Source organism: Maniola hyperantus, chromosome 6, assembly GCF_902806685.2.
Source record: "Maniola hyperantus chromosome 6, iAphHyp1.2, whole genome shotgun sequence".
Lineage (NCBI taxonomy): Eukaryota > Metazoa > Arthropoda > Insecta > Lepidoptera > Nymphalidae > Maniola > Maniola hyperantus.
The window spans coordinates 9,257,774-9,281,677 of NC_048541.1; the positions used below are offsets into that span (position 1 = coordinate 9,257,774).

Genomic DNA, 23,904 nt, shown 5'->3' on the forward strand with positions numbered 1-23,904 from the left:
TGGGGTATGAGGCGGGAAGACTCCCCAAACACCCGCACGTCACCTGCGCTATCCCGCACCGGATTCGGGGGCTGTGCGGGGCGTCCCCAGCCCGATTGCCATCTATAAGTACCTGTCGCGTACTATTGAGAATGGTTCTTACTTTCTAAGTATACTAAATGTATGTAACCTACCTATTTGGTAAAAAATATCCTAAAAAAACGTGCGGTGCTAATGCCATGTGAGCGGAGTCTTAGGTACTTATCCAACGGGGCTCCTAGAAGTTGTAATATAATATGGAACTCTATCACTATTATATATTCTGTGACTCTATGAAAGGCGAAGGTGTTCACTGCACTGCCGAAGATGTGTAGGATGGACGATGGTTGGCGCGCCGCCGCGCCGCGCCGTCCGGTCCGCGTCGCGTCGGTCGTCGCGGCCGCGTCTCTTATCTACTCGTTTGGCCGGGCCATGAGGTGCTTCATACATACGGTTCCTTATACTACCAAGGTACTTAGTATTGTACTTATCACATATATTATTTTATTATTAGATAGATAGTGTAAAGAAGACTTATCATCTGTGCTCGCTGATACGTAAAAACAATACCTACCTATAATAACAGCACCGACAATAAGCCACTACCCTAGAGCCACTTTCGGTAGCCGCACCGACCCGTGCTTTCGTGATTCCTTTTGTCAAAGGTTACCCTGGGGGCTGGGGCCGGCTGGATGAAATCGCTTTAGCGATAAGGCCGCCTTTGCATGCTAAAGCTAGATTAAGATCCTTGCATGTTTTTTTTTTAAATGTTATTTTTGTGTTGTGTGCAATAAAGTACCTATACTTATTAAAAAAACCTTTTCACCTATTCCAATATAATAGGAAAATCTGGCTGATTAACATATACATAGGTACAGCTCAAACCGCTGGAGTCTAGATAGGTAGGTACATACTTGAACATGTAGATTTTCTTTCTAAAGACTGAGAGAGGATTTTTAGAAATTCCATCCGACCTAAGCCGGGACGAGTCCACTTGTTTCTGATACAAGTACCTAGGTAAGTAGGTACCTAAGTATTACTTACCTACCTAATACTTACCTACTCAAAACTTTTCAATTGATGATGATAAACTAAAACTTTTTTAAATGAAATTATTATTATTGCGAAATGAAAATACAATATAATTAATCAGATTAACATGGATTTATTTAGTTTATCAAATGTGTTTCGTGATGGTGCTGCATACAAATCTACTTTAATAGTAATAACACGGTGTTCACAAACATTACTCAATATTATAAACATAACATAGGCACCTACAATACGTAGGTAGGTATCATAAAATATTCAAACAAGCAAAAAGTTGCATTAACCCTTGAGTAAGTAGATATAGCATTTTTTTCTTCAATTTTAAAACGATTAAAAGAATGGGGCAAATATAATTAGCATTTAGCACCACAATACAATCAGACGAATTGCATCACAAAACGACAAAACAATTCTTTTCAGGAATCGATAAATATTAAATCGTTACAGTATTGCAACGAATCGTAGAAAAAGTCGACTTTATTATAAACCTAAGCAGTCGGAATATTAAAACGTGAATTTATAATAATATTTTAATGACTTAATTGTTTAATAAGTCATTGTTTTCTAACCGAGATAGAATTATAACTAAGTATTTTATGCAATTTATACACTACATTATATTTACAAAACCGTTAAATCTAGTAATAATCTCATTTGTAGTAAAAATATTTACTTATTTCTCCACGCTACCGATGCTATAAATGCGCCATAAAGCTATAATATGAAGTTATGGACACGGTTTATGATTTTATTAAGTTAAATGAGATTCTTTTATCATTTTATGCACCTACAATTACTACGTTGATTTTCCAATCATTTAAATAAACCATATTAAGCAAATAAGTAGGATAAATCATATTCAAAAAATGGATGCATATACGACCAGGCATCACCATTTATATTATTACCTAGCCTACCTACTTACATAGGGAAAATAATCTCATCAGCATAGGCAACGTCGAGAAATATAAGTAAATACCTTAAAAACCATCGATTTTATTAATACTTATGGACTATAATAATATAAAAATATAGTAATCTATATTTACAGTGACAAAATCCTTTTAAATAATAGTCTTATTCTATTTTGTAGAATAATAATAAATAGGCCGGAACCTAAATACGAGACCGCTTAAGAGGCACCTACCAAGTTAAATATTACCACTAAAAAGGCAATGAAGGGCGTTTTCAACCCTTGGGTCAAGACTTTTCCCATTAAGATAAGTACAACGTAAAGCTGTTAACTTCGTAGAGTGGTAATCTTTAATACTTTAGATATATATAACAGTCAGAAACAATACCTAGGTACCTACTTAGGTTATAAGCGAACTGAATGGTATTCTAAACGGGAAACCAATTTAGAATATCTAATCGCGAGCCGAATGCGGCACCATTCCTGAATTTAACCGGATATAAATAAGTATAATAAAATATAATTACCACCCATTAAATGATTCTAGAATTTTATTGATGGTCATTAATGAAAAAGCCTAGACACGAAGGTGTAACTCCGCTAGGGAGATTTTAGGTGTTAATTACTTATATATCTACTACATTGTAAAAGAGGAACCTACTTACAATTACATACCAGAATTATCCGCACGAAAAAGTCTCGTATGGATATTGCACTATTTATCACAAGTTAGTTATACACATGTGGAAAATTAAATGCAAATGCACAAAAGATAACCTTCGATCTGCCGTCCTCTAACTAAAAAGCCGTTAAGTAGGTATAGGTACTTACCTACCTATGTCCAAAAAATATTTTTTCAGTTATCGCCAAAAACGTAGGAATTTTCAAAAACAAATGTTTCTAAAAAAGAGTGCTACGTAACGTAGGACCAAACTAAAAAAAACTAAATAATAACCTTGGTTCTATGAAGCATTTTTAAAACCATTTTACCTTTTGGCAAAAACTCAAATAAATATTTTTTGAACTTATAACGGCTCTTTAGTTAAAGGACGACAGCGATGGTAAATGTCCACAAAAAATCACTGGGTTGTTCACTATCCATAGGTGTCACTATGAGCACAGAAGTCTTGTTGCGGTCACAGAAGAGGAACCGGAGGTACGCCCGGCACTAAGGGCTCGGGCACTCCTTGCAGCACCCCTTGGTGATAATGATGATGGTGCATCATACCGTTCATCATCTGTTGGTGGTGTAACATCGTCGCGTGATGCAGCTGTGCGTGTTGTAGGGATGCGTGGTCTCCTTTCTCCTTCATCACGACTTCTTCGCGTTTCTTTACCTGTTTTCGCTCCTTTGCGCGTCGGTTTTGAAACCATATTTTTACCTATAACAAAATACATTTTATTAGAACCTAATTAAAGTTACCTGGCAGTTAGCATATTAGTCTGGCCATTCAACGAGGTAACGCAGCCAGCGTTCTGGGCACCCTGCCTCGTTACGGTGGTTTGGAGGATATTTTTGATTTGTAATTTTAATATTTAATTGTTATAGGCTTAAATTAAAGTTATACCTATATTTGAATTGTACTAATTATATTTTCTCATTACAGGCAGCAAGTTTCAAAAGACTCAAAGCGGCGTGGACTATAAGTACGACATATTAAAATCCGGGAAACTGACCTAGGTACTTATGGAAATAGCAAATTAGATCCTGGTCTATGTTTTTACTATTTTCACGAGGCCATTTTATTTTTGAGTTTTAAATGCAAATAGATGTGCTTCCCAGTGGAAATAACGCCAAAAAGCAGATAAGCCAGATGAAGATTTTTTAGAAATAGGTCTCTACGTGTTTTATATTTGATATTATATCTAATGCAAGTATCCTAATTCCTATCAGTAGGACTCTTGATCAAACAACTTTAGTTAAAATCATTTATTTTTGTTGTAGGTACCTTCAGTCAACTTCTCTCATTCAAGGCAAACAACAAAAAGGCTCACTATATTTTCTGTGACAAGGTCTAACACGTTAGATTGCAGTCACAGGTTTTATTTAAAAACATAGGTACTAAGTTTTAAGTACCAAGACCCAAGAGTACCAAATAATTATAGTCTACGGACTCAAAAATGACTCCTCGCGCGCCATTTTAACTCTAGGTATGGGTTCAAAGTGAATTAGAGTGAGAGAACTTAAAGGTTCGTACGCACCTGAGCGGCGCGGCGCGGCGCTTCAGCGAGCTGCACAACGCGGCACAGAGCGTCAAAATATCATTTCTATAATTTTGTATCGCGCATATCGCACTAGAGCGGCGCTGCACAGCGCTTCACCGCGCGTTGCCGCGCGGCACGGCTGGAGAGAATATTTTGAAGTGCAGCGAAGCGACGCGCAGTGCAGTGACGCTAGTGCGACATACCCAGCGGCGCGGCACGGCGCTTCGCGCTCGTACGCGAACGGGTATAAAAGTGACGCGCAAGTGACGTGAGGTGCCGCGTACTGAAGTTGTAGTGCGGTAGGCACCGTCGAGCGGCCTGAGGTGACGCGTTCTGCAGTCGGACTGAAGCGCCGCGCCGCGCCGCTCAGGTGCGTACGAACCTTTATCTCGGTTTGATCCTGAATCGAAGAATAGGTATTATGTCAATTATTAGGCTATGGCACAGTTTTACGATATGGTAACGTGAAATCAAAGAAAAAAAGGTCACGTAGGTAGGTACGGTACCTAGCGTCAAGGTCAAATAAACCAACATTATTGACGCCTGCCAGTGACGTCGAACCCACAGTTCACGACAGTTAGGGAACTTCTGACGTCAAGACTTTGACGTCACTAGCAGACATCAAATGTTAGTACATTTGATGCAGATATAGCCCCAATGTGGCCCTATTTTTCTAAGATTTTATGTCACCATAGCGGCTATGGCCTAATATTTGACATAGGTACGTCGATTCAGGACAAACCGAGAGATCCCTCACTCTAGTTCACTCTGTCGAAGCCTCGACGTTTTGTTAGAAGTTTCCTAACTGTCGCGAATTGTGATAAGGACAAGATTATATCTCTCACCTGTCGTTCTGATAGTCCTAAACTGACCGCCAGCTCCGCTTTCCGCCGGATGGTGATGTAGCGACTGTAGTGGAACTCCTTCTCCAACTCCAACCGCTGATGGTCGCTGTAGACCACTCTATACTTGTCTTTCGTGCGGGTTTTCCCTACAGTAATAGACAAATTTCAATAAGTATAAAGTTCTGTATCAATCAACACAATAGCTATTTTTAGGTATTGGACATGATTGTTTTTGAAAAACAACAAAAATTGTTCTGTTGCGTTAGATTCTTTGATTTAGTCTGTCTTCATAACTAGTCTACCTTCTACTTGGTAGAGTAAATTGCTCGTGCTGCGTGCATTACGACGAGGAAGAAATTCTCGAAGAAGTACCTACACTACGCGGCAGAAAGTATATCAGAGCGGCAGAAAGAAAGTAAATAATGTACATCAGCCTTTAAATAACATTTCTGCTTTGTAGAGCGTCGTCTTTATCACTCATACCTAGATGACATTTTGTTGGTCTCAAAGACAGAGACAATGCACTACAAATCACTTCAAAGTGTACAGGTACAGTACGCGGCCGAAAATATTGTAGGTACATCGATTGACCTTTAGAAAGCGACAGCGGTTTCGTAGAGCGTCGTCTCTGTCATTCATACCTATGTGACGTTTTTTCGGTCTCAACGCTCTACGAAGGCTCTAAACAGGCCGATGTCCAATATTTTCTGCTGACTACTGTACGTAGACGTTAAACTACTACTTAAGCCTATTTTGATGAATACCCTGTCAATCGATTCATTATGATCTGGAAACATAGGCTTACGCTACCTTTTATACGAGTAAAATCAATGTTATAACGGATGTTATCCAAAATAGTGGCGGTTTCTCAATTATTTTGCTACAGTATTACAGTACAGTACAGTAGTAGTTAAAAGTATACCAAGCGACAGCAACACATCATTTCAGCGATTATAAGAAAAATAGTGGTCTTGACTGTTGCCGTGTGGTCCCCCAGTGATCCCGTGGTAAGCCCGCGTGCGCGGCACCTCTTTTCCTCGCCGCCCGGATTAACCTTATCGAGCCACGGCCCTCCCCTGTCTATGTACACGTGTTTACCATCTTCTGGGGATACACAATACTTACAGGTCCCTAAGAGGTTCAAACTCATTTCGACCGTTTTTGTGGTTTTTATTTTACATTGGGAATTAAAACACTGCAAATACAATAGCTGACCAAAAATCTTAAAATAGTCTGCGACCACTATGTTGGAGGACAAAACTGGTCAAGTCACAAAGGGTTCCATAGTTCCGTACCATCGTACAAAAAATAACACTTTTTATTTGATTTTACAATTAGATACTCTGGATACCTACTGTGATACCTAATGAAAATCAGTCAGACGAACCGACGGATGGACATAGGAGGCTTAGTAATAGCCCCCCCATCCCATAAATTAATAAAACGTAGCGATTTTAAGGTAGGTAGGTAATTCTTTTGCCCGGCTAAATATATATAATAATAATACGTACGGCTACGGTAATACGGCTAATACTTAATACGTATATTCATACCACTCTACTCGTGTGTTCATACTGCCCGGTACGAATCTAATAAATTCCAGCTATCTCAAACCTTGATTTTTATTGTATTGTAATGTTGTACCTATTGTTTTATCTGGGGTAATTTAACTTTTATAGGATAATGCGATGGTAGGTTGGCATTTTAAATTAAATTGTGGATCAAAGTTTGGTAATCCTTAACTATTTGTGTTTTAACAATGATTACCTTGGACGATTTAACCTAAGGACGCGCCTCGCATGATTATTCCCCTCTGTCAATAGTAATGGATTTTTAATCCACTGCGTTTATAAACACTGTTTGCGGAATCGATTTTGTCATTGTCAGAATCGTTTTCGATGTGTGACGACGTCTTACACGCTGGGTGAAAAATGCCTGTTTGTGCCGTTAGTGAGTGCAAGAACAAATCAAACACATCAAATTTACAAAAAGATGGAATTTCATTTCATAAGTAAGTATTTTTGGTGTAATAAACGCTTTCTATAAATTAAATTACATAAATTATTATAATAAAATAACAATCGAGAACTTTACCGATTCAGTAATTGAGTACGTAATAATTCGGTAGAAACGAGTCACACTCCTCACGAGACTATATTTTGTTTTTTCTAAACAATTGCAACCCTCGATATATACAAATAAGGTTAAAATTTGAATACGCGTGAACAGCATGAAATTACGTAGTAGTACGATAGTGATTGCGGTTCGATTATCGATATCGATGAAAACATTTTCTTTATTATTAACGACTAAATTACCGTCTTCAAGTCAAGTAAAGAATAGTTATTATTAATTACCACAATTTTTTCGCTACCTATACTTGTAATAAAACTGGTTGATTTCTGTGATTTCACGTACTTAATACATTTAAAAAAAAAATTAAAGCAACGCAATTTTAGTGATAGGCGCGAAATGTATAAAATTTATGTATTAAATCGCCAAGAATGTTACATTAACCTAATGGTAAATAATGACGTGTTAAAAATAGAAGAGGCCACCGTGTGTGTTTACTAATTTATTTTCATAGTATCATATCTGTCTTATGGAATTTTGCTGTGGGGTAAAAGCGGCAGGTATTGAGAAAATTTTTGCATTGCTAATTTGTAAGGGCAATACGTGTTATATTTAATAACTTACATTTAATTTTTTTGGACAAAGAGTACACCATATTGGAATTACCATGTAAACCCAATGTGCAATAAATAAATGATTGATTGGAAAGAAAAAAACATTTTATTGATTGATATACCTACTAATTATGTTTGGTAGGCTTTTGCGCGGTCAGGTTTATTTTGTATTATATAATAATATAAGTCATTAATAAGCACATTTTCACTATCGAAATTTTAAATGAAAATTTCGTTATATAAAAAAATACAAAAGATTAAAAATGATATAAAATAAGTAAAAAAGTATGTGCATATTTTTTAAATAAATATTTTTCTTATTAAACGTTGCATTATTAGTTTTTGGGATAATTACCTATTAATTGCATACGCTACGCTGACCAAACACTGGTTTTAAGTAATTAAATACGAGTAATAAATTCTTACTTCTACTTTTGTTTCTGAAAAACTATCGATATATTTTAAAATATCGATACGGTAGCATCGCAAATCAATTTGACTGTCTTACACTCGTAATGTCTTTGTATGTTGATGTATATAACTTATTAGTGTGCGTAAAATGTAGTAGTGTTGAAGATTTAGATATGTGTGTGTGAATAATGACACAAAACTTTGTTGAGTGAGTGTGTCAAGTTGTCTATGTAGTGTTTCCTCGTCCCGCACCAAAAGTGACAGAAATTTTTATTCGTAATATTAGGCGCGTTACAAGTCCATAGGTTAAATCGTCCAAGATGATTACTTTGATAGTCATTTGATTTCACAGGATAGCAAGATACTTACTATATTATATTTTGCTTGTAATTAAGTAAATTGGTGTTTTAATTTTGTGTTTACTATTTTTGGTGATGGTAGGTAATACGTAAGTAGGTATATGGTACTTTTTTATTTGACGTTATACCTATTTTGTAATATCTGGTGATAAGTTAAACATAAGCCGAAAAATATGTTAAGTATTAGGTAGGTACCTATCTACTTACCTATTGTTATTAAGTTTTTTAAACAAAAAATCCTTCAAAATGATGTCATTGGTAGATTAGACAAATCTAGATAGGTAGGTACCTAGGTGGAACAATATTTCCTTGTAACCTTATCAATTTCTTAATCCAACGGATTGACTTTACTAAGACATTACTTCGTATTTGAACTGATAAACAAGCAGGAAAGTAGAATATTTTCACCATTTTGTCAAAATGGTAATTTGTTATTTACACTGTTTATCTGTACCGTAGATTTCTCAACAGTAAAATTACTAAGATACGTAGATCTGTTGACATAATACTAAGACGGAGCTGAGGTGTCTGCTTGTATACTCGGAGTGTGTAAATATTCGTTATCTCCCGGCATTAGGAACTTCATAAATTATGTTTGTCACATGCGAGAGAATGGAGTCTAGAAATAGAAAGACGTAGGTAGATGCAATACAAACATTACATAAAGAACTCCAGTATTTAATTCGATTTTTTTCTGACTTCAATAGCAAATTTTATTATATTCATAGACAGGAAAGGTAATTTATTAAATCTTAAGCCTATCAGGTGTGCCTAGGTCTACTAATGATAGGTTCAGGCACGTTTAGGTCAAAATTAACTAATAATTAAGTAGGCAACTATACCTACCTATAGTTTGCGACAAGTCGACATGGCGGTCGGTGTAGCCTGTAGGGTGCTGTAGGGAAGTCCTATACACTCGCGCTGTCTTAGTTTAGACTTTAGTGTTGCACGAGTCCGTATCGACCGCATTTATCGATTTCGTCACTGCTTGTAGTTTTGTGTATTGAAAAATATTATGATTTCAGTTGCTCTTCTTCTTTAATTCTCAAACAAGTGAATTAGCTTGAAAAGTATTATGTGGTTAATAATAACATTTCTCTCATTTTGTAGCGTACCAAAAAAAAATATCGGTAACTATCTGCCTATCGATTACTCGGTATGTACCTAATATTGTCACCTCACTAGAAAACTACCATATCGACTTGTCGCGATTCGCGAACTGTATTTTTATAGTAGCGACAGGTAGGTACATAGCCCCCGCACTAATGCGGTGCGGGATAGCACGGGTGACGTGCGGGTATGCGGGCGTCCGCGCACCTCATATCCCGATTGCCAACTCGACCTGTTGCGATAACACAACGTATGCACTCGTAGGCTAGGCACAGACAAGTAATAAAAACACGTTATTAATGTTTGGCCAACGTCATTTTATGATCATACTTAATATAAATTTTATCACATCAAATAAACAGTTATTACTTACTTATTAATTATAGATATCAGCTCAAATCTTTAGATTTCATGATTAAGGTAAGAGCATTTTGTGTAGGTAGGTAGGAAGGTACTTAGTTGAAATTACCTATAGCATATCCTATAGTTTTTGCCAGATGTAGAAATTGTAGATACCTAATGGAAAGCCAAGCCTTGACCACAGAATATATAATAGTACATACTAACGTAGGTACTTGACTTAATCAGACGTGCCATAAGAATGCCTGCGCCCTACGTGAAATAAATATAGGTATAGTCCGCGACAGGTCGAGATCGCAATCGGGGAGGGAACGCCCCGCACACCCGCACAGCCCCCGCGCTAGCCCGGTACGGGCGAGCTCAGGTGACGTGCGGATGTGCGGCGCGTCCCCCCGCCTCATACCCCAATTGGCATCTCGACCTGTCGTGGACTAATATCATACATCATCACTTCTTTGAAACCTCATTTCAACGGGCCCTGATTCTCTGATAAACTCAAATGGAGGTAGGTACCTATACCTCTGAGCTACATACTACCGATACATTGAGCTTAACTTTTTGTTGATAAAATATTTTCTTGTAGCAAGATCTTAAGTAAGTAACAAGATTTAGAAGTAGACCTACCTATCCCTCTATCAGGGCCTTCGATATCGAGGGTCAAAAGTCAACACCTTAAAGTTTTCCTACGCTAGTTCGAAAAAAAGTGTAACAATATTGTGCATATAGATGTAACTAAGGAGATAAACTCTTTAGAGCGCTCGAATGACAGAAAATTATAACTTGAATAAATTTCCTGTTAGAGAAGCAAACAAAAGAGAACTAGTAAGGCAAACAAAATATGCTCTATCTATACGCGATGCAGTGTTTGATAGAAGTCGTTAATTTCCATGGCAAACAGTGGCCGGCCGGGCACCTTGTACCTCTGCCCTCACCTCACACACGTTCGGTGTGCTTTTGTAATCTCAACAGATAACAATTATAATATTCGTAGTTTTTTTTTTTGCATGTCGAGATTACAATTTATTTATTTCAATACAAAAAAACTATATATAGATACATACAGATAAACTTATCACAAAAAAATTATATTTACAATAAATATATGCCGTCCAAATGGTCATTTATGGGCATTGTGCCCAAAACACTGGCGCTATTACCTCGCTGAACGGCAAGACTCAACCGTTGAGCGAAATAAGCACCAGCTCTTGGGTCACCAGACGCGTGGATCAGCTTTTCAATTCAATTCAATTCATTTATTTAATCGGACCACAAAAGATCCATTAAGTTTAGTATTTTGGGACACGACGTTTATAAAAGCTTTCGTAGTAGGTAATTGTTATTTTCAAACTGATATTTTACTTTTAATAAGTTTTTCAGAGACTCGTCAATTGCGACACGATGTTCAGACACAATGCTTTTAGCACAAACGATCGGCGATTTACTTAGTTGTTTTTCAGAATTTCTTTCTTTTTGTTTTCTTGACTAGGCCGCAATGTTTTAATCCGCCCACGTAGGTAGAAGGTATACAATATTAGATCCTTACATATGAAATTGGCGTTTTGTAAGAGAGGAACATAAAGTCGATTTTAGGGTTCCGTACTTCAAAAGGAAAAGCGGCACCCTTATAGGATCACTTTGTTGTCTGTCTGTCTGTCTGTCAAGAAACCTATAGGGTACTTCCCTTTGACCTAGATTCTAGAATCATGAAATTTTGCAAGTAGGTACCTAGGCCTTATAGCACATGTAAGGGGAAAAATCTGAAAACCGTGAATTTATGGTTACATCACAAAAAAATGTGTTCATTAACAAATTATTAGGATTTTGAACTTTTAAAGTATAAGATTAGTATAGGTACTTAGGTAGGTACCAAGTGTGGTATCTTATAAAAGGGCTTTACCTGTACATTCTAAAACAATTTTTTGTTTATTTTTATGGATTAAGTAGGTATTTTTTTTTCGACATTTCCATTGGGGCAGGATTTGGCTGGTTTGCCAGGGTTCTCACTTCAGCCATTGCGATGAGCGTTTCCGATTATCGTACAGGATCCACTTCTCATCACAGGTACTTAATGTTTCGATTTAAAATCCCTTCATTATTGTGCCGGTTGAGTAATGTACCTAATACAGCAGTCGACGCGCGTTTGTCGGTTTGCTGCACTCAATTCATGAGGTACCCCACTTTCAAGCTTTTTCACCTTCCCAATTTGCTTCAAGTGCATTAACACCGCAGCCTGCAGCTAGCTCGGACGTGGGTGGTTTGCGATGGATTCACTTCTACAATAGCCTTCAATCCTTCATTATTAACTTTGGCCTCCTGCCGTCCACGGGGCTTGTTCTGCAAGTTGAAATTTCCAGAACTAAAACGTTGGTACCCATAGAGTTATGATAGGCACTGTTGGAACCAAAAACTGTGTTTTCTTTTGCGACACCGCCGTCATACACATCATTACTCCTTCGAGCCTTTTCTGCAGGTCTGGTGGATAAGAAAGCTTAGGGTGTCGAAATAATTTTTGGTGGTCATTTTATTTGTTTCCTTAAAATAATAACCCTAAGTAGGAAGCAACTGTGTAGGCGATATATCTAACGAGTTGGTTGATCTATTGCTTCTATTGACACGCGCAACGCATTGTAAGTGTGGACTGTGGACGTAGCTATAGATGACAAACTAAATATATGAAGTAAGGACTGTTATCAGGTGGATTTTAAGAAAAAATATGTTGTTTGTTGCACGCAAACAGCGCGGGCGGGCGCGGCATCGAGGGTGGATAGCACTTTTAGTCAGCTGCTATCATAGACAAATACATGAGATAACCTGGCTCACAACGGGGTGGATTTTAGCCGCCATAGTCACCTTAGTCTCAGATCGAATTCACAGTACAGTACTACTACTTTTACTTATTAGTTACGTCGATGTACCTGCGCAGAAATCTTATTTTAGAATGGCGCGAAAATATTTCAGCCGATCATAGCGAGCGTCCGTCTGCTATTGGTTGTTGCCTACACGCCATGTTTTGTACGGTACGCGGCCGAAAGTAATGTACTTACATTAGCCTTTTGAATGACATTACGGCTTTGTAGAGCGTTGTCTCTGTCACTCATACCTACATGACGTTTTGTCGGTCTCAACGACAGAGACAGTGCTCTACAAATTCGTAACGTCAAGCAATAAGGTCTGTAAGTATTTCATTGGTGTACATTCGGTTGTGTTTTTCTGCGCAAACATTGCCGATGCGACTTGTAAAAATAGTAAAATACTTACTGTACCTTTTCAAAATATTACCTGGTAGGTAGAATAAATTAGGTCGCAAGTAGATATGTGTAGCGGACTAGGTTAATAAACTGCCAAAACCATAACAAAAAACTTGCTTAACAAAAAAGTGTAGGTAGTATAAGTAGGTACCTACTACCTACGTAAGTATACCTAAACAAATCACATTTTTGAGATTTTATTGCACTCGTTGGTGACGCTTTAGTTCACACACTCAAATATTATGCTGTCGAATTAGTAAATAATGAACTTCCTAAAGGCTAATACAAACAAACCGCGAGACGACAGCGTGTCTAACGCGGCATTCGGCATTATATAGAAGTGTACCTACCTATTTAACGCGAAACTGTCTGCAAGTATTCAGACTGCGAAGCGAAGTATCTACCTACTTTTCCGTCTTTTTTCCGTCCATATTAATGACAAATTAACGTACAGGTAACGTAAATTTGAAAAAGGGCCTCCAATCTTCAAACCGTAAAGCTGTGACGCTACATGGCGTTTGTTATTATTTCTATTGCTGCGCTCATGCTGCGCTACTATCGCCAACGGCAACGTTAGTATTGTACGCGACTGGTTGAGATGGCAATGGCATAGCTCCCGTGCTAACCCGGTGCGGGTGAGCACGGGTGCCGTGCGGGTGTGCGAGGCATTCCCGCCTCATACCTCGATTGCCATATCGACCTGTTACATACCTCAGTGTCGCCATCACGCTGCACTGTCGTTACTCGTTTTATTTGTTTCAGCCTTTTTACAGATATCTATGACAGGATTACACGTGTACAGTATCGGTATCGTATGATTGCTTGTCGAACATGATGTTCGACGCGATTTGTACGGGAAACAATTAATAGACAAGTTATCGGTTACGCTCGGCGCTTTGTCGGCCTGCCGAAATCCCCGCGTAGGTACATTAATGCGCGATAATCGCGACTAGCCAGCGATAGCGGTGCCTGTGAACATGTTGATTCAACATTGCGGCCTATCGCCCTGTTACCTTCTTGTAAGCGCTTTACCTAATGCGTTTTTGATGGACGAGGGAGCGGCTATCATTTATTCTATCACGACGATAAACTCTTTCAAGACGATTTCATGATAAGTTTTGAAGTGAAGTTGATTCTACTTTGATAGAATCTGTGGAGATGTGATTGCAGGTGCTGTATTATTTGATCAGGTTGATAAGAAACAAATAGGTAGGTAGCTGGTAGGTAGATATATATATTATTTGTAAGTAGGTAACATTCGAGCAATACCGCAATCTTCCCGAGGGAGAAGGGCCTATACGGGGAAGCTCAGTAGAAGGGCGGGTCGTAATGCGGCAGGCCGCTAACTTTATGTATTGCTTTACGTCCATTTAGAGCTTTAATCCGACCCGACGGCGCCGAAACGACCGTTAACTTCTACTTAGATTGCGTATTTTATTAGCTTATGACGTATCAATCAATAAGTAGCTAGGTAGGTACATTAGATATTTTACTTATTAAGGAAATAGGTATATTAAAATTACAATAAGTATTGACTATTGAGGTATTTTAAAGCAAATTCTTGGAAGTAGAGTTTTTCATCTATGTAGGTAGTAATAGTTCTTCTGTTATCAACGTCTTGCGCAAATCGAAAAACAAAATGTCTAACTATCGGTGGAGATGGAAGGCATTGACAGTCAATTAATAAAAGAGGGCCAAGTTTACAAATTAGAGACAGTTAGAGAGGCAAAACGTAAATACGACGAGAAAAACAGACGTTTAAAGAACGATTAGTTACGACTTACGAGCTGACACAATAACAAATAATAATCAGCTCCAGCCTCCTACTGTTGTCGTGTTAACTTCTGATTTTTTTGCAAACAGCCAGACTCCCCGTTGCGTCACCACCGCAAAGAAAAAGAAACTTTCAACACTATTACAATTTCCATTCAAGCTCCGATTATGTCTTTGAAATACTTATTTGGAGAAGAGACATTTTACTGCGATATCCGCTTCAGTGAACATTTCGATATAAGTAGGTAATCTAACTCCCGCCCCCCGCTGACTGAGTTCTCTGGTGGGATTGGTGAATGAATATCGACAAATAGAGAATTATTTCCACGAACGTTCCCGTGTTTGTGCAAACAAAACAAGATAAATAGTGACAGGAAGGTTTGGTGTGTACACAGCGACATGCAATCGACATGCATAGAGAACACGATTATGGTACCCACACAAAGACACTGCTAAACTACTTACATATTATTATTGTTGTTTTAACACAACGCATTGTGTTTTGTAGAGGCATTGAATAATGGAACTGAGCAGGTATAACCACTTATCTAATGACGAGCCAGATAAAACGTGATTAGTTAGACTGTTCAAACTCAAACATAGATACAAGCTTTTTCGCAAAAATAACGCAAAAGCTAGATCAGGATGTTACATTTAATAACCCGTAAGGGTCACCATGATATTGCTTCTTACACATAAGTAGGTAGGTTACCTCCACTTTATCAAAAAAAAAAAAACCGGCCAAGTGCGAGTCAGACTCGCGCACCGAGGGTTCCGTAATTGGTAATATAGTCGTATTTTTTCGACATTTTGCATGATAAATCATAAAATGAAAATCTGTATTAGAATGTGCAGGTAGGTATAAAGCCCTTTCATATGATAGGTACTCTACTTGGTATAGTTATCTTATTTTTAAATGGAAATACTAATTATTTGTTGTGTAATATTTATAAATACATGGAAGGTCTGAGAAAGACCTTTGAATTAGAGGTGTCAAAAAATAATGTACCTAATAAATTTATTAAATATATAAATGTATTCAAGATATTCGTTTTTAGATTAAAACAAAATTGAATACAATATATAATAAGTAGTGAAAATTTGAGAAAATCCTTCCTAAAAAATAACTCAGGCGTTCGATCTTTGATACGCCGCGCGCGGCGCGACCGAGCGACGATATTAGAATAAAATATATTAGGTAGGTACAGCTGAATACAAATATCGTCGCGATTCGATGGTGAATAATTATTACATCGAATTTTCGTATTGGCCTGTTACATGTTGACTGTGATGATACGAGTATGCGGCTAGTATTTTTATCATTTTGTTTGTTTCGTAATAAATTTTGAATGCAGTTTTATTTATTTGTGAACTTGAGTGTCGATAAATATTTAATGCGAATAATTGTAATGTAGATTAGGCAAAATAATGTAGATTAGGTACATTTTTGTGTTGTGATAGATTTGTGTCGCGCGTTAAAATACCTATTATAGTAGATTTGTTCTTTTTGGAAATACTTGCGTCATTTTATAAATCGTATGAGAAAATGTTTTTCAAAGTGTAGGTATTATCATACATTTAAGTATTATAGGTAATAGGTTAGGTACGTGAAGTGGTATTGTTCTTTTTAGAAATCATCATCATCATTTTATAATTCGTATGATAATAAATATGTAGAAATGTATGATAATAAATATAGTAGTTACCTACTAAAAAGATTTTTTTATAGGTAACTAGGTAAACTTACCTACCTATTGTATTGTAGGTATCTACTTGACATTGCTTTATCGTTCTACTTGTTTTTATTTTTACATACATAGGTAGGTACTAGGTACTGTATTCCGCGACAGGTTGAGATGGCAATCGGGGTATGAGGCGGGGGTGACACCCCGCACACCCGCACGTCACCCTCGCTCGCCCGCACTGGGTTAGCACAGGGGCCGTGCGGGTGTGCGGGGCATTCCCTCCCCGATTGCCATTTCGATCTGTCGCGAAGGTATGGATTGGGTACCTATTAAGAGTAAAATTTAAAATTTAAATCAATCGAGTTAAATACAAGCTATACCCTAGTTCTCGACCTTATTGACGGTTATGAGAAAGTTGTTTTTTGTCATATTCTTGTTCAGTAGGTATCATTCATAGATTGTTAAAATGTTGTTCCCTATGTCAATAAGGTCGGAAATCGCTTGCACCCATTTATATGCTTGCGCCTCATGGTGAAATCAGTGCATGCAAATCTCGACCTTATTGACGGTTATGAGAAAGTTGTTTTTTGTCATATTCTTGCTCAGTATTATTCATAGATTGCTAAAATGCTGTTTTCTGACGTATGTCAATAAGGTCGAAAATCGATTGCACCCATTTTTCTGCTTGCGCCTCACGGTTCAAGCAATTTTTTTTTTTGTAACAAAATAATGTAACGTTAATAATTATTAAATATTTGTCTGTAACACGTGATAATATTGTGATACACACATGAACCTGTATTTGACACCTCTACTTTGAATTGAAGATAGTGAACGTTCTCACCGAACAAGAGCTAAGTAATTATATTATCTTATATATCTACGTAGGTTTTATTCATTGCTCAGTATCTTTATTCTGTGAATCTATTCTAAAGTAACCCCACTAAAAATCGTGAAATAAAAAATATTATATTAAAAATCGATTTCAATAACAACAAATAAATAATAAATAATAATTTATATCACAGAATAGGTATAAAATGTATACTTATTGTATAAGTTAAAATACAAGAGCTAGTATAGTTCTATAATAATATTTTTTGAAGTCGGTGCCAATGTGGAGTCAAAAAAAATATGAAAAGTAGACGGTTTGCACTGGCTCCAAAATTATTATTATAGAACATGTATGGTTATCAGACGTCAAGAATGTATGTACTTTATATTTACACAAGCTTATGCTCGCGACTTCGTCCGCGTGATCTACACAAATTTCAAACCTCTATTTCACCCTTTTAGGGGTCGGATTTTCAAAAATCCTTTCTTAGCGGATGCCTATAGGTACGTCATAATAGCTATCTGCAAGCCTTTCACCCCGATCCGTCCAGTAGTTTGAGCTGTGCGTTGATAGATCAGTCAGTCAGTCAGTCACCTTTTCCTTTTATAATATACTAGCTTATGCTCGCGACTTCGTCCGCGTGGACTACACAAAATTAAAACCCCTATTTTACCCCCTTAGGGGTGGAATTTTCAAAAATCCTTTCTTAGCGGATGCCTACATCATAATACCTATCATGCATGCCAAATTTCAGCCCGATCCGTCCAGTAGTAAGATGAGTTGTGCGTTGATAGATCAGTTAGGTAGTCAGTCAGTCAGTCACCTTTTCCTTTTATATATTTAGAATATTTAGATAATCCGATTAGTTCCTATAGGGTAAAGTACGGATACTTAGATGCCTCAGTAGGATTGACGCCACGCTTTCATAAAACATAACTTCCCAAAATCGCAACAAAGAATTAATAGTTTAAATAAGTAGTTCAGGCACCACAAACCTAAGGCCCAGCAGGTCTTCTTGCAGAACAGATGCGTTTGGCTTGTTCGTGTGATCATCGCAGCGAACGCGAAAAATGCTTGATAAACTCAAACGTAGGTATTTATTGTTGTATAACTTTATAAGCACCAATAAATTCCGTTCTGTTTTTTTTGTCAATACATTGGTTCATAAAGTAAGTACCTACCCACCTAGATAATCTCTGTTTTGTATTTAATTTAGTTAAAAATGATAAAGGGCACCTATCCCTATCAAAAAGGATAGACGCCTCGATTTTTCGAGGGATAGATGCCTTTAGGCGCCCTTTAGGGGCATCTCTCCCGCCTGCCTCTTACATATAATATGTCAGCGTATTATTAAATATTTTTATGTTCTTCTGGACCAACTATATATTTTGCAATATAATTCTCATAGAAATGGACCAAAACAACAAGGAGATCATCACTGAAATAACGTGGGGAAAGTTATAAGTTACATTTTGAATTATTTTTTGTTGGAAAGGGTCTTTAAAGTTTTAATATGGTTGTATGACCCATTTTAGAATTATGTTTAAATATTATAAATAAGACATTTTAATAATTTACTACATGTTTTATTTTACATCATAGGGTATCTATCATCCTTGGCATTTTCATGACGAGGCATCTATCCCATCAAAAGGCATATATATAGTTATCCCAAAAAAATGGGTCTGCGAAAATTTACTTTCTGCAAAACAAGCAGTTGTTAGGTTAACAAAAACTAGTCGTTACGTTACATGAAAGATTAAACTAGCTATATTACCAGGAATCATTCAAATAAAATTATTATTTTTTAAATTAGAACGCTTTTTCAAAAAGTGGGGCATGCCTACTTTACCCTAGTAATTCTACGTAATTGAGTAGACAGTACAAAAACGTTAACTAAATAAAGACAATAGCTGAGTACAATTACAATGGAGTGCGGCAAACTTGGCAAAGATTTAACTTTTTAGTCCCCGGGGCGCCGTTGGCGATGATTGTCGTCGGGAGCAGCCCTATCCCGGGCTCCGGGGCTCCGGGATTAATTGCTCTCACCATGCATCCACTCCCTCGGCTCCCGTTAAAACGGAACATTCTAGTAAGTGCAGAATAACATCTAAGTAATGTTATGCTCGGTGATAATTGTCTCGAACAATGGCTCCGGCGGCGCGGCGGGTTAAATATTTTTAATTTAAACAGTATTATTTTAGCCCAAGCTGTGATAGTCTTGTGGTTAGGACGTCAGCCTCTTATTCGGAGGTCAGGGGGTCCAATCGCAGGCACGCATCTCTAACTTTTCTCTAAGGATTTATGTGCGTTTTTTAAGTAATTAAATAAGTATCACTTGCTTTAAAAATGCAAGGTAAGTTCATTCTGTTTTGATTATACCACTTAATATTTAAATTCGTTTATCATACTGTATTGTTTCTTATCTATTTGGCTTGATTTGTGCAAAATTTTCTCAAACATTCATCTAGGTATAAGTATGAAGAAAATTGTGACCAGTTGAATTTTTAAATAAAATTGCTGAATCGCCTGATTTACGATGATCTAATAAATCTATCGAACGTAAAATTAATAATATTACGCATTACTCTAAGTACCTACTTACCTACTCTAAGAAGGCACATTGTGACAGAATCTTAAAAAAGTAGTCTGGAAGAACTTTTGTAGGACGTACCTACCTATTTCATAAATCTATATATATAAAAGGAAAAGGTGACTGACTGACTGACTGACTGACTGACTGAATGACTGACTGACTGACTGATCTATCAACGCACAGCTCAAACTACTGGACGGATCGGGCTGAAATTTGGCATGCAGATAGCTATTATGACGTAGGCATCCGCTAAGAAAGGATTTTTGAAAATTCAACTCCTAAGGGGGTGAAATAGGGTTTTGAAATTTTGTAGTCCACGCGGACGAAGTCGCGAGCATAAGCTAGTGACGTATAAAATTGATACCATTTTTTTTTGTTACAAATAGGTATTTAATGTTTTTTTATTTATTTTTTAGGTAAGTATTTCTATTTCGTCAAGCATATTAACTTTAAATAAACAGTGGTAGGTACTAATTCCAAAATAAAATTATGGGGGGAAAAAACGGAATTAAACCATATTTGAAGCGGTACGACTTATTTCGATATTTATTTAAATTTAAAAATGGACTGTAGATTAAAAAACGTTTTTAATTAATTTTTCCCCGAAAATAAGTAGCACCGCTTCAAACAGTAAGTAATTTTGGGGCTGACCACATTGCCGCTTTAGGCAGTCAGTAGAGTCACTAAAGCAAAGCGGTTTTTTTTAGAAGTTGCCGAAAAAACATTTTCATGCTTGTCTATGTCTAGCAAGAATTAAAATTTCACATATCATAAATTTAATAAACTCTCTTCCCAGCAGTATAAAACTCTTTTGGAAAATCAATCGTTTGATAAGTTTTTTTAACTCGAAGTTAAGGTGTCCACTTTGGGCACACCTCCCCTAAATTCCGTTGACCTAGAATCATGAAAGGCAGGTAGAAAATATGTCTTAAGCACAAATAAAGGAAAAAATCCAAAAACCGTGATATTGTTGCTACATTACAAAAATATTAGGTAAAATGTTATTTCTTGCTACCTACATGTATTTTCATTAATCTACCACCTACCTTTCGTATACCTACCTAAGTTCATATCAGCGTGAAAAGTTGATTTCTCAAAGATATTTAATATTATTAAGTAGGTACCTACCTACCTACTACTTATAGGTAGGCATGCATTTTGCGAGGAATGTTTTTAGGTAAGTAGATAGATTCTAATAGGTATAAGCACAGACTATTAGAATTTAATAGTAGGTACGTAGGTACTTATTATACTGTATTTAAGACAATATTATTCATACCCATATTTTGTCTATGGAATAGGTAGGCTCCCCGTACGGAGCCGGGGCGGGTCAACTAGTCTAAATATATAAAACGAAAAGGTGACTGACTGACTGACTGACTGATTTATCAACACACTACTTTACGGATCGGGCTGAAATTTGGCATGCAGATAGCTATTATGACGTAAACATCGTCTAAGAAAGGATTTTTGAAATTCAACCTCTTAAGGGACTTAAATAGGGGTTCGAAATTTGTGTAGTCCACGCGGACAAAGTCGCGGGCATAAGCTAGAGTAACTATAAAACTAGAGATTATACTTAGTACGCACTAGGATCGTTATAAAAACTCACAACTAGATAGGTAGGTATACTTACTTGCAGTACGCAACTGAAAGTAATGTAGGTATGCATCGGCCTTTAGAATGACATTTCGGCTTTGTAGGTAAGTAGGTACCTACCTATATGACGTTTTGACGGTCTCAAAGAAAGGGACAACGCTCTACAAATCTGCTATCGCCTTCTAAAGGATGATGTACATTACTTGTGTATTGTGGCCAAGTAGATACTGTAGGTAACTACTTACCTTACTTATTTTTAAATTAAATTTTCAAGTCCTCTACACGCTGAAATTTTGATGGTTGTTTTCCCGAAGCGAAATGATTTTGTCGTGGTATTACAATCGATTTATAAATATATAAAAATATTAACAGTAAAAAATGTCAAATTTACAATCGAGAAAAACAAAAATCGAACGAGACCTCGATCCAATAGTGATCCTACCGCGTGCATGCAGGCTAGTTTATGCCGTATCACTACGCGCGAGAGCTTATTTCGCTCTAAACTTTTCACTTTATTGGCAGCGCGGTTCTAGTGGATGTACCTACCTGCTATTCACGTTACTTCTAGGGCGTTACTATTGTTTCTCACACTTTCGAGTTGTAGTTTTTTTTTAAATTATTTCAAACAAAAACATTTTTATTTTTTAAGTTTAACTCAAAATTTCGATAGGTACCTAGTACTACTGAGGGCAAATCGTTCTGCCGCGGGAAGACAACCACTAAAATTTCACCGTGTATTTTCATCTTTATTTTAATAATCCGAGGGGAGTCATGCTCAAAGCGGCCATAGGAGGCAAAGCGCTTTACTGAATTACAAAATCCTCACATCAGCCTTGTAATTAAATCCTACCTTGATATGCCTACCTACCTACATACTGCAATCGATCTAAATTTAACTATCTATAACACCAAGCCGACACAAGCTTTACCTACAGTACTTAAGTACTTATTAAAAAACAAAGATCGATCTTTTTTAATCCATTCTTTACCTAATAAGTACTTATAATATTTTCGATAAAGCACCATTATAGCGATCTGTAAACAGGTTTAATTAAATTAAGAATTATAGTAGATAACGTCTAAAAATTAGTTTTAATTGAAATTAATATCGGCGGCGCCCTACCGCACACAGCGCTTAATCGAAAAATACTTAGATACCTACTACGTAAGTAGGTATTAGTGGATTAAATAAAGATTGATCATTGTGTTTAATACTGTAAGATTATGTCAATTTCGGTGTTTTCGGTAAGGTAAGGAACGTATGGAAGTACCTAATAGGTAGGTATCTACAATAGCCGGCAGGAAATATTTTTTTTTCAGAAAGAATATTTACCAAGTTTATCATGCTGTAATATTCCCTTTTCCCCTCTAATTAAGCGTAAAGCTTGTGCTAGGAGTAGGAACGACAATAGTGCAACGGGTGGGGTTTGAACCGGTGACCTTTCGGTTTTCAGTCCGCTCCTATCGAGGCTCTAAACGGTAATCGGTATATTGTAAGTAAGTACCTACATCGACATTTAGAAAGAGGTTTCGTGACGTTATTATAGGTAAGTACCTATGTGACGTTTTGTCGGTCTCAACGACAGAGACATCGCTCTACGAAACTGCTAAGTAGGTATCTCTTCTAATGGTCGGTCCCTTCCCCTACCTACCTAGTTAACATGGGTACCTACCTAGGTCCTAGACCTAACCAAAAAAAAAAAATTAATTTAGTTTTATGGAATAGGAAGTAGGTACTTAGTCAAAAATTAAAACCTGGATTCGGCTGCGACTGGTAGCTGGGCTTTTTCATCCATTCATAAGGAGAGCGCGGCGGGGCCGGTGGTTGCGAGGGCCTCGACCCAGGAGATCCTTCTCCTGGGCTGGCCAGGTCTCCACGGGCGGGGGATGGCATTTCACCTACATCTCTTTCCCCTGGCTCCCGTTTGAAATGATGAGGATCTGATGGCCATTCTCCTCCCGCCGGCGCACCGTTCCAAGCGCACCACTGCTGCTCCTCAAAGTTCTGGTGCTGCCACCCGTACCAGCCTCCCGCTCCGTACTGACCGCCCTTGCCCTGGTACATGGCGAGCGGGTTGACGTAATTCACCATGCTGCGATCACCGTCCGAGCATCGCACACACACTCGCTGTCACAACACTACCGTATTCCGGCTTGCTATGTACCGTGCAATACAATACACGACGCGGGATGTGACTCGACTGAGATGA

General features: G+C 37.4%; 1 protein-coding gene across 2 annotated transcripts; it reads right to left on the minus strand.

The window, feature by feature from the left end:
* Positions 1–1,163: 1,163 nt before the first annotated feature.
* cad (caudal type homeobox) lies at positions 1,164–23,904 on the minus strand. Of its 2 annotated transcripts, none has more exons than XM_034969172.2 (3): positions 23,450–23,904; positions 5,032–5,177; positions 1,164–3,363 (listed from the first exon to the last, which is right to left on the minus strand). In XM_034969172.2, exons 1-3 carry the CDS (start codon positions 23,784–23,786, stop codon positions 3,118–3,120), a joined length of 729 nt encoding a protein of 242 aa, XP_034825063.1. In that variant the 5' UTR covers positions 23,787–23,904; the 3' UTR covers positions 1,164–3,117. The 2 variants fall into 2 exon arrangements, with proteins under 2 accessions (XP_034825063.1, XP_034825062.1); XM_034969171.2 differs by having other exon boundaries at positions 5,032–5,180.